We start from the raw sequence: 11879 nt of genomic DNA on the forward strand, positions 1-11879 counted from the left end.
TATTGAGGTAGGGCAAGTAAATTTTGCCTAGCTACTTGCCCGAGGGCAAGTGCCTAAAAAATGTATTTGTCAGCCCCTGACGAGTATATGAAATTAAAGTAACCAAAAGAAATCAGAATTTTCTTGATAAATTTTGACAATGCTTTTAGTTTTTCTACAGCATATGTATTCATCTGCTCATTAAATCTAATAATAATTGGGTTTTCATTGTATCTCTTAGACCACCTATTCTACGGTTTGCAAAATGTGTACATTTTAAAATAAAATGAAATTCGTCTCTGATGCCATTACAATCACACAATGTTTAATTTCTTTTTTTTTTTCTTTCTTTCTTTTTTTTGTGTCAATATTATTCTTGCTTTTAAAAAACCTTTAATCTCTGCATAAAAAATGTAACAAACTAAGTAAACTAATGAAAATTGATGTTGATATCTGATACCAAGAAAATGACCAAAACTGTGAACGGTAACTTAGAAAAAATGTCAGGAAACCCTTATGTGTGAGATATTTTACCATTTCTAATTTTAAAAAAAAATCTGTTAACAAAAGACAACCTATTTACTTTTTCTAATAGAAATAAAAATAACTAAACAAGACCAACATTTAGATATAAAATTTAAAACATGGCTAGCAAACAGTATATATATACGGAGAACAAAACATTGAAAGAAAATGGTGGATAAATAAAATGGTCGACCTAAACTAAAATTTGGAAATGTAGTTCAAATACTACTACCAAGTTTTTATTGTGATAGAATTTCATCATTTATCAAATCTAGTTATCTGAATAAATTGAATATTCTTTACATTTATTAATACTGTTATACCGTATTATTACTGACATGCATACCTAATTCAATAACAAAAAAAATATTTTTGCTCAAACTCAATAAATATATTTCAATGTTAAAACTTTTTCTATAATAGTTTATCACTTGTAAAACACAATTCTCTTTCTTGATATACATATATTTTCTTAATCGTTTAAAACCGTGCTTTTTTGTTGCCAATGCAGATTTAATTTCATGCTATTTATAATGGTGCTAGTATATATCTAGTGTATCTATTGAGAGTTTGTCCATATTTTTATGATTATAAATGATGATGCTGTGCAGGTTCTCGTTGGCCCGACCCCCCGAAGCCGTCAAACCTGACACCTCCAATGATTGATGAGCCCCAATACCTGCTTATATAAACCCCTGTGTCAACAATTCTCTGTCTGTACCCAAACTATTCTAAACACATCTGGATTCTTGGTGATGCTTATCCCTGAAGCCGGCCCGACAAGTGACCAAATGTCCCCTCAATGTGCACGCGGACACGGCATTCCCCCATCTCACACCCCTAATTAGTCTCCAGCTTCTTTACACACTTCAAAGTAGAGAGCCAATCAGATCACTCGTTGCTCCGCTTGTTGAAGTAGGGGGCGTTCGCTGGAGGTGTTAATTTGCCAAAATTTGTCTTATTTATGGGATAATTTAGCTGCATGCGCAACATTGACAAAACTTTTTTTTACTCGTTTTGTACAAGTTTTATCTATTGAATGTGCGAAAAGTTGGGTAGATCCTAGATGGATATCACGGGACCTCTGTCTGTTCGCGCGAACGCATTCAGCATCGCCTCCCTCATGTCGGGACCTTTCTCTGACTCGGTCTTCAACTCGCTCGGATATCCCGGACCCTCGGGCCAATACGGCGCTGATTGTCTCGTGGAGTGGGGGAATTGTGGGTATCCCCCGGGTATGAAGAGTATGGAGGGTAAGCAAAAAAGTAGAATTTGTCAGCAAAATATTTTATTTTTAAAATATATTTTTTCGGTAATATAATTATGACATCCAAAATGAATTTGGTTTCATATTTCCAATGATTTTTTTTCCAGCCTGTCTTTTAAATGCGGGGACCGGGAGACCGTTCTATGATTCTGCGAGGTACGAATATCAAGATGTGATATCGAGAACTCACGGTGACAATTCCGAAAACTGTGCCAAACATTCCCAAGACTCGGACTTCTTAAAAGGTGATCAGACGTGCAAAACAGGTGACTCTTGCTCGGAGAACTTACCTGACGATAAAGGTGAGCTGTCCAAGAAACCCCTGCATCCCAAACTTCTGAACGTGAGCGCGCACCTGGAGATGAAGTCACTGTGGGACGAGTTTGATGAGCTGGGGACGGAAATGATCGTCACCAAAGCCGGCAGGTAAGGAACACTGATGCCCCCTGATGTGAATGGCTTTCTAAAATGTTAGATATACAAATACTATTTTAAAAGTAATTTCCATGGACAGTTCCTTTTAATTCCCGGGAAATTGAATTAAGTCGGTGGATTTATTATAAGGGTTTTAGCTTCAGAAGGTTACAGTGTTAGATACGTGTCCAGCAATTTATTAAGGAGAGGATACCTTAGCTTTTTACAAAAACTGATTACGCCTGAATTTATGGGTCGTTCTCAGTCTTTGATGGTTTGGCGATGCGTGTCCTAGATTCCGTTGCTTTGACGGCGCTCTGGAGTGAGTGCGTGACAGTATTTACTATATATGACATCACAGAGTCTCTGCGCGTGTGTCTCCCTGTCATAACATCGCATTATTTTCAACAAGCGAACACACCGATCACAAAAAATATACAGAAATAGAATTCACTGACTGACTCTAAAAAATACTGCGAGCTCATACAACTTTCGAGTAAATCAAATTATTCTAAAAACTTTTCAAATAATAAGAAACTAAGCCATTAATCTAAATGCTTTGAATTTATATTTTTTATGTTTAATTAATTAACCTTCATGCTACCTGTCGATTTCTTTAAAATCGCGGGTCATCTCATTGAAATTTTTTTAAACAATTCTCATATACTGGTAAAATTGTGAAGCGTTTTATATACAGGTATGTTTAAGCTATTTACGTTGGTTAATGTAATGCCGTTTGCTTTGTTTTAGCCTTATAAATGAGACAAAAATAACAATGTTTATCATAAGAGATTAAAATGAAATTTTTGAACGGGGGGGGGGGGGGGGGGGGGTAGGGGGAGGTGTGGCAGGAAACGAAATTATAGACAGAAATTTTAATCGCCATATACAAAGGTTGATCAAAAAGCACAATACATCGCTCGTGCTGTATTACAGAAAATATGCATCAAATTTTGTCGAATCCAAATTTTAAATTCTCAGAAAATTTCATGAAATTTCATACAATAGAAAGAAAATGTAGACGCTAAAAAAAATTTTTCGCGTATCCATCATACATAGTTGATCCTAATTCAAACTTATTATATATTATGTGCATGCTTTGATGAAAATACATACATTAAACAATATTATACCGGAAAAAATATTTAATAATTTTAAAAAATGAAGATTTTATGCAATTTACCACAAAGTTTATATAAAAATCATGTCACTAGTACAAATTAGATTTTAACGATATGTACACAGTATGTAAACACATATAAAGGCAAGCACTATATTCCGAGATATACCGTCACTCCTGCAAGATTCCTCTCTCCAGATTTACAACAATTTACTACTTTGTAACGAGTGTTTTATATCCTAACGGTATAAGTATGCCTTCTATACATTTAAATTGTCCGTGAATGAAAATTCAACAAAAGACAAATTTTAAATATACATGTATCTATATGATTGAGGCAATTAAAATGTATATTCACGAGACAGATAATATTGATTTTATTATACTAAGGTGATTTCAACTTATTTTATCGTATTAATTCGAGCACAAGTTAATTCTTTCGACTTACTTTTGCTTACAGCCATCAATATATATTATAATAATCACTCATATCAAGGATACATAGGTATGTACAAGGTTATCGAGATACTTCAATCTAATTCAATTTCTTTATTATGGAAGACGTTCATCTTATATAGCGTGATTACAACATTGTAATAGCGTGATTATAACTGTAATAGCGTGATTATAACATCGTAACAGCGTGATTATAACATTGTAACTCAAAATACTTAGTAAGGAAAAATAAATCTATGTTTGAATTTACTTGAGGCAGTTACAAAAATCATCTAGGTCGCTTTAAAGTCAACAAATTATCACCGGTAAAACAAGGAACTGGTGGTAAAATGCTTTAGTTGATATTGAAAATTCAATGAAACAATTCTCCACTATAATCAAAATGTTCAGAAATATGAGTAAAATGCAAAAGTTTTATAAACAATTTATTTTGCAGGTACATTTATATTGTATGCGAAAGAAGTTAGTATTTTTCATCATTTCTATATTATATAAATATAGTGTATTAGTTTTATAAATCTCAGTTTTGCAGTTTTTAGAACAAAATTCCCCTTGGTCCTAAATATTTTAGTTTTTTAGCGACCACACATTAAATCAAAATACTACAATGTGTATACTATCACTTATCAACCTTATTTAAAATATTTGATTTTGTTTACAAAGTTTTTTTCCATAATATTTATCTTTAATTATATAACTGTTTAGCCTGTAAATTCATGCAAAGCTTCATTGAAGTAAACCAGAATATTTAATATTACGGATTCCCTTTAATCTTACGATCAAGACTTATGTATATTACGAGATTTAGCACTGCCAATTTAGGGGGCAAAATAATTAAATAAATGAAAATTAAAAAATCGTCTTCAGTTACTTATGTGGGGAGAATGCATGCATATCTAATTTTTGATTACTAAATTAATATACATATTTTTTAAGTTGATTACAAATCATTACATACGGTGTAGAATACCCTTTTGTGTTACTTTTACATCAAACAGCAGATTACTATAACTACGTATACCCAAAAGTAACCTGAAATCAGCGTGCAGTGTAGAGAACTTCAATGAGCTGAGTTTTCACTTATTAAAATGGACATTGCAGGAACATGCCAGATAACAATGGCTGATCCAATCTCGGTCCTGTCTGTGTTTTCAGTGAAGCGTTTCAATGATGACAGTTTCAGTATTGCAATGCACACTGATCATGCCTCGTGTCCCCCCGGTGTGAGCGCCGTGGTCTATCACATGGCTCTACCCTCATCATCATGGGGCCATGCTTCATTAAAAATCGACGAGCGTAGCATCCTATCTCGCCTTATCACCTTGTTATGAAAACTGTTTTCTTTCGCTGTGAATCCCCCGTGAGCTCTACTAATAATTACCGATTTTAAATCCCGCTGTTCTCCCAGCTGGTTTTTAAACGAGAAAGGTGCAACATAAAATGACCATTGCTTTCTAATTTTACGATTTTATGTACGTTTGGATATATTAATAAATCAGCCGACATGAACACAGGTGTTAGTTTCTGCAGTGAAGTCATTTACTCTATTCCGAGTTCAAACCGCATCACACCGCCTTAATGGCGGTGTAAATAAATCCGCCGGGCAATTTCTCGGTGGATCTTGCTTATAAATTGTTTTGCAGGCATTTGAAGTGGCTCTTACGGTGTTTTCCATCAGTTTTAATTGAATTTTGAGCATGCTTAATGTTGGAAATAAATATATACATCCGCAGCTGTGTGCGTTTCAATATATACGTCTGATGCGAGCTGAAATAAATATTTCTAATTGTTAGGTATTTTGTTACAATTAACGAGAAAGAAAGTATCTGGCGAGAAAACGAGCAACATAAACACAGGTTACTTCTGCCTGTTGGAACGCTTCTTACGCCGAATTCTTCAAAGCCGAGTTCTGGGTTTGACTCAAAGTGTTTCAACACAAAGAATAACTGTTACATAAAATCAAACTCTAAACAAATCATTACTCAAACGACTTTTATCATCAAACACGATTTTTTGTTAAATTTCAAGTTGCTTAATAAATTTTGTGGTTGACCTATTTTTAAAGCAAAGAAATGTCATTCGTGACATTTTTTAACTTTAACTCAGTTGTCGCCAAGATTAATGGTATTTATTTATACTGAAAGTAAACTAATTGATAATTGGCTACGTTGTAGATTTTTTTTTTAATTTACTGGAAATCTATATAAAGAAATGTTTATGTTGTGAAAATTTAATTTATGTCCCTTTTTAAAAGAAATTCTTACTTTAACTATCTACAGATATATGATTTCTGATTACATTTCAATCTAAACAAACTGATTATTTTTCCATTTTGCTTTGCATCGGTTGTTATAGTTTTCTACATTTTTTACAACCACAAGTTGTCGTATGTTTTAACCCCGACCCTAGCATTTTACTTGTCTCTTCCTCCTCCTCATTTTTTTATTCAGAGAGCTTTTATGGATATCATTGAAAACCTTAAATATCACAACAAAACATCCATTGGGTCTGTTTGTGGGTTGTATATGGATGGGGCTAAGGGTTTCTGCAGATATCAATCATAAATTTGCTTTCATAAAAATTTTCATCTTGTCTTTTCATCATTCCCAGACATGTTGCTTCGAGATTATATGCTAAAGTAGATAACTATCTTATGTTCTGTATGTTTATTATTTTAACTATATATGAATGTTCATCATAAATTGTTTTTTTATATTGGTTCGTTTGTCAACGTAAACATCTTTTACATCAGACAAATTGTACAGATGATTTATGGGAATAATGAAAACAAGTTATCATAATTGTAAAATTTACACGACAATATGGGCATCAACATACGGATAAAAATATACCTATCAAGGAATTATCGCGACCGTATTAATAATTGATAAGTGTAACATTTGATGAATTATACCTGTATTATTCAATGTTGAAAAATCATTGGCTCTAAAAAGGACAATTGCAAAACGTTGCTCCCCACGCGAAAAAAATGAATGCAATAAACAGCCACAGTCTACATACGTACCTGCTCTTTTGAAATTATAATATTGTGAGCTGTATGATTTAAGAATTTGTTCGTGAAACATTTAAATTCAAAGTTGTTTTGTTAGCTATACGTAAAGATTTTTGAATATTGGATTGTTATAGCTTTAATTTATTTTCCCGCAAAATGCTGATACCAGAAATTGACAAAGAGAATGGTTATAGATAAAGTGTATTCTACGTAATGCTGTAATTTGTAACTGTTATAGATATTTACAAATTGTTTGAATTCGGGTGTTGCTAAAACGCGGAACGGAAAACGGAAACATACTATGGCGTTTATCGCTTAATTCTTGTGTAGATTGGAGACAAACTATTTACTTGGCATCATTTATAAATATTTCATGAATGATTATTATCAGAAGGTTGCTTAATTATTTGATATCATTCTTACAAATGGCTATCAACGAAATCATTGCTTTTAATTAGCCTAATAAAGTACGAAACGGGAAAATGAAGTGTACACACATTGTGATTAAATAAGCTATAATAATAACTTTCCTTTTGTAATATTGTTTGAATAATAGTGTAGGGCAGTTGGTTGGTGCGTTTGGTTGTGATTTTCATGACTTGAAACGTGCATGGGATTTTAAACTTATTCTAAAAAATTCAAACATGATGTACTCTCATCCGCATTGAATTTTTAGAGATCCATACTATTATAAAAGTTTGTAAATAGCATTATTGATATAAAAAACGTGACCGACGAACTAAATCTACTATCATTGTTACGAGGTTTTGCTGCAACATCTGTAAACCTTTTTAATGTCTCGCTATTTTAAAGATCATTTAATCGAAAACAAAATCATTTTATTGGATCACTAACACCTTAGATGTCCTGCAAAGTCTCTTGTCTTTCGTCTCATATCAGCGTTTGTTGTCCACATCTTCTACCGTTTTAGATTACTTATTCCTAATATTTTAGGTATGACAGTTTCTTTACGTTTACCTACGTGATTGTACATTCCTGCAACTTAATCCGAATAGAGAGCTGGGTATGTTGTTTAGTTTGATAAACTAGGACTAGTGGTCAAAGCATGTAATGTTGATTTTGAGAAAATCATACATTTTCTAAATGAATAAACTTGAATGTGGATAACTGTTTTAACAATATTGAAATTTACATAAAGTATATCGTTCTTAGCTTGTTAACACTTTTATCAAGTAAATAACATTATATAACATTTCCATATTCCATTTCGTTCCGCTTTTCGTTCCGTTTTCCTTTCCGCGTTTTAGCAACACCCTTTGAATTTTAAGACTGTTATGTGACAAATTTATAAAGATGTATTTAAAAAAACATGGTTTCTGTTTCATGTTGCATAATATATTATTATTTAGATCCTCCGATTTGATTTCATCATTTCTGTGTACATTTAGTAAACTGATTTTATTATTTTTTACTAGTGGCAATGTTAAATATTTATGATGTTACTGGTTCAATTAGACTTGAAACTATCATAAGATTATCATATAGATGCAAAAAGGTTTGGAAATTCTTTTTAAAAAATTTTTACAAAACGTTTTTCTTTCTAAAACCACAGTGTGGTTTGTTTCAGTCGTATATTTCTGTATGTCATTTATATAAATATATAAACACGACTACAATAAAAGATACATTGCGATTATTTTCGTAAATACAAAAAAACGGGATTAAGTTGAAAATAAATAACCTATTCATAATAGAAATGTTCAAATGGCCAATAGAAAATCAGAAAATTCATGATAATATTCTTTGTATTTTTTTTATTCGAGATTTACAAACAGTGTTGATGTTGTAAAACAATAATTAAGTTTATAGTGAAATTATCCAACACAATTATCAATTAGTACACGCGGCATGCTAGTTAAATTATAAATCTGACAAATAAAAAAATGAATAATTTATTAACATCTGGAATAGTGACATATTCCAAATCCAGCAAAGCTTGTTTGGTGGCTACGATCCCCTGTTTCTGTCTGTAATAATCCTTTTTATCGCAACTATGCTGATGTAGCGTTTAGAGGCGACGGAATATTTTAACAATCCTAACATGCACGTCCTGATTTTTTTATCTGAAGATAAAAACAGACAGATCAAAGCCAAGTGTAGACACCTGATTTCATTGGGGGGATAGAAACGTGAGGATGGAGAGGGTAACATCAGTGGATCTTCACAGCCCCCGATGCCGCGATCTCTCTCTGATATCAACCCCCTCCATCCCACAGAAATTTTGTCTGCTACGGAAAATATCAAGAAATTTTTCCAATTTATCCCCTTGAATAACAGTTCTAAATATTTGTTTTGGAATATTTAAACCCGGACTTTTCCCACACCGTGTTTCCGAGACAAATCCCCGTCAGCTGTTAGCTCGGGCTATTTACACTCGTTTTTTATCTTTTAAAAACAATAATGGACATGTTCTTTCACATAAATTAAAGTGTATAATACCTCGACATTTTTGAGGTTGACATAAGAAGCGTAAACAGATGTGGTAGCCCCGGGCAGTGCTCTGAGGGCGAGGGATCGCCGCGTGGTCAGTTTTCATCGCTGGCAGTGTTTCCGATGCAGTTACTTATCAATGTGTATATATAGGGGCCATCAATCATCCCCAGCTTTATTTTTTAACCCCCATCAAGAAAAAGGCTATTAATTTTACAGCAGTCTAAACAAGTAATTGTAGAAAAGTCTAATAGCTCCGCGATATACTCGTTTATTTGCGAATTTTTATTGCTATATATCACTTTCTGACAGTTGCAACATTTTGAGATATCCTAGTTTTAAACCTTAAAAACGAATTTTAGATTGGGCATCATTTATGTAGAGATTAAAGCAATAAAATTTGTTTGCATAAAAATAAGAGAGAGATGATTCCGTCGCAGTCTGCCTTGACTGTCGCTAATTGGTGCTGTATAAAGATGTTGTTGACGACATACGGGGCCCTGTGAAGACACAAGCGGCCTGTCTCAGCATCAGTTTAATGCGAGCAACGTATCAGGGGAAAAAATGGTTTCTAATGAACTTTGAAAATAAACACAGGTTTTATCGCCTAGGTGAAGTTTTTATGGTCAATAAAATGAACATCAACGAGTTCTCTTGTTGATTTAGCCGGGTAAAGAGAGCAATTTTCCTGAAACAGTTGTAACAAATGAGGGACAAGTGACGACACGCAATTATTTCATTACTCTTGAGAAATTGCCATTAAAAATTACCGAGAGAAATTAACCAACAAAAATGAATACTATTTACCATTATTTTAGTATTTGGACCTTAATCATTTTATTCGTTTTATTGATGTGGGTAGTATATGCCATATGAGGATCGTGACGTACTGTAAATCACAAAATCACACGCGGCGACTCCTATACTAGATCGGTCCTATCTGATCTGTGTAGAAATGTGTGTCTGTTTGTAGTGAACTGTGGGTCTCTCTGTATTTGGTATGTGTGTCTGTTTGTATGTGAATTGCGTGTCTTTCTGTATCTGGTCTGTGTGTCTGTTTGTATCTGATATGTGTGTTTGTATGTGGTCTGTATCTGGTGTGTGTCTTTATTTTGTATGTATGTCTGTTTGTAGGAGGATGTTTCCGACGTTCCAGGTCCGTCTGTACGGTCTGGATCACATGGCGGACTACATGGTGATGATGGACTTCGTCCCGTGTGACGACAAACGCTATAGGTACTCCTTCCATAGCTCCAGCTGGGTGGTGGCGGGCAAGGCCGACCCACACATGCCCGGCAGAATACACGTGCATCCAGACTCACCCGCCAAAGGCTCGCAGTGGATGAAGCAAGTGGTGTCGTTTGACAAATTGAAACTCACAAATAATTTAATGGACGACAACGGTCATGTGAGTTTATTAATGGCTCTGTTTGTACACCTGCAAATTGAATTTAATCATCCTTAAAACATTTTTGTTATGCAATCCTTTGTTATTTTAAACCATTATATAGCATAAAGTGCTTGTAGATTTGAAAACAATTACAAAAAGTTACCTGTAAGTGTCCAATAAGTTTAAAAAACTGTCCATTATTTTAAAGAATGGACAGTGAAATCTGCCCAGTAAAAAATAATGGATAGTAATTGTAAACTTATTGGACAGGTACAGGTGACGTGTAATAAAACAAATAGCATGCAAAGCCATACATCTGAGAACAAAATGAAATTTAATTAAGCATGCTTTGAAATATAATAATCCAAATGAATTGACACAACTCTGTAAAATAATTCAAATGCACTGGTACATGAGTGGAAAATAATCCAAATGCAGTTGTATACATGTATACATGTGTGGAATCAGGAAGATCCAGATTTGACTTTGCCTCCGTTTTCTTAGATAAACCACTCCGTATTAAGTCATCCAAATCCTGCTGATTCAGAGGTTTTAAAAACCTATTATTGCTCTCTACCTCTTGACTGGCGTTAATCATATCTTCATCAGAGATACCAGAAAAGACACAGTTCCGAATTAAATCAAAATCTGGCACAGCCTCCATATCTAGAATGTCACTTAGAACACCATCCGTGTTTGGATGATTTTCATAACCATCCTTGCATTTTGACTGAGTTATTTTAAGAAAATGCTTTCTCCATCAGAGGAAGACATCTCTATACTAAAACACAAGTTGTGTGAATGAATGAAAAATCATGCAGTTCAAGTTATACCTAAAAAGTCACCTGTACCTGTCCACTAAGTAGACAATAGAAACAGAATTCTACTCAAGACCGCGTTTTTGTTAGGGGTGGTTATAAATAGCTCTATTTTCATTGTCTACTGGTGTACCTGTTGAAGTCCATTCTTAAAACAAAAGAGGAGAATGTTTTAAGTCGGATATAAGCCTCAAACTGTCCATTCTGTGAGAGAAAGAACTGATCTCGGCCCTTTGGGCCTCGATCAGTCCTTTCTCTCAAAGAATGGACAGTTTTTGGCTTATATCCTTTACTTATTGCCAGGCCTGGTTGAGGCTTTAGTCACTCTATCAAATACTTCGTACATGACCCAATAACATTTAGCCGTGAAAACTCGGTCCATAAATAATCATTCTAAACACGTTGATGAATGGCAAATGAAATGGAGATAGGCTTTATGGCAATTT

General features: G+C 33.8%; 1 protein-coding gene across 1 annotated transcript in view; it reads left to right on the forward strand.

Moving 5' to 3' along the window:
* The first annotated feature begins 1244 nt into the window (after nt 1-1244).
* LOC128187136 (T-box transcription factor TBX1-like) overlaps nt 1245-11879 on the forward strand; it is a 13649-nt gene continuing 3014 nt past the window's right edge. The window contains exons 1-3 of the mRNA XM_052857356.1: nt 1245-1757; nt 1879-2197; nt 10360-10633. Coding sequence (XP_052713316.1) covers nt 1571-1757; nt 1879-2197; nt 10360-10633 — 780 coding nt within the window. The 5' untranslated portion in view covers nt 1245-1570. The remainder of the gene's footprint in view (nt 1758-1878; nt 2198-10359; nt 10634-11879) is intronic.

Source organism: Crassostrea angulata, chromosome 6 (assembly GCF_025612915.1).
Source record: "Crassostrea angulata isolate pt1a10 chromosome 6, ASM2561291v2, whole genome shotgun sequence".
NCBI lineage: Eukaryota > Metazoa > Mollusca > Bivalvia > Ostreida > Ostreidae > Magallana > Magallana angulata.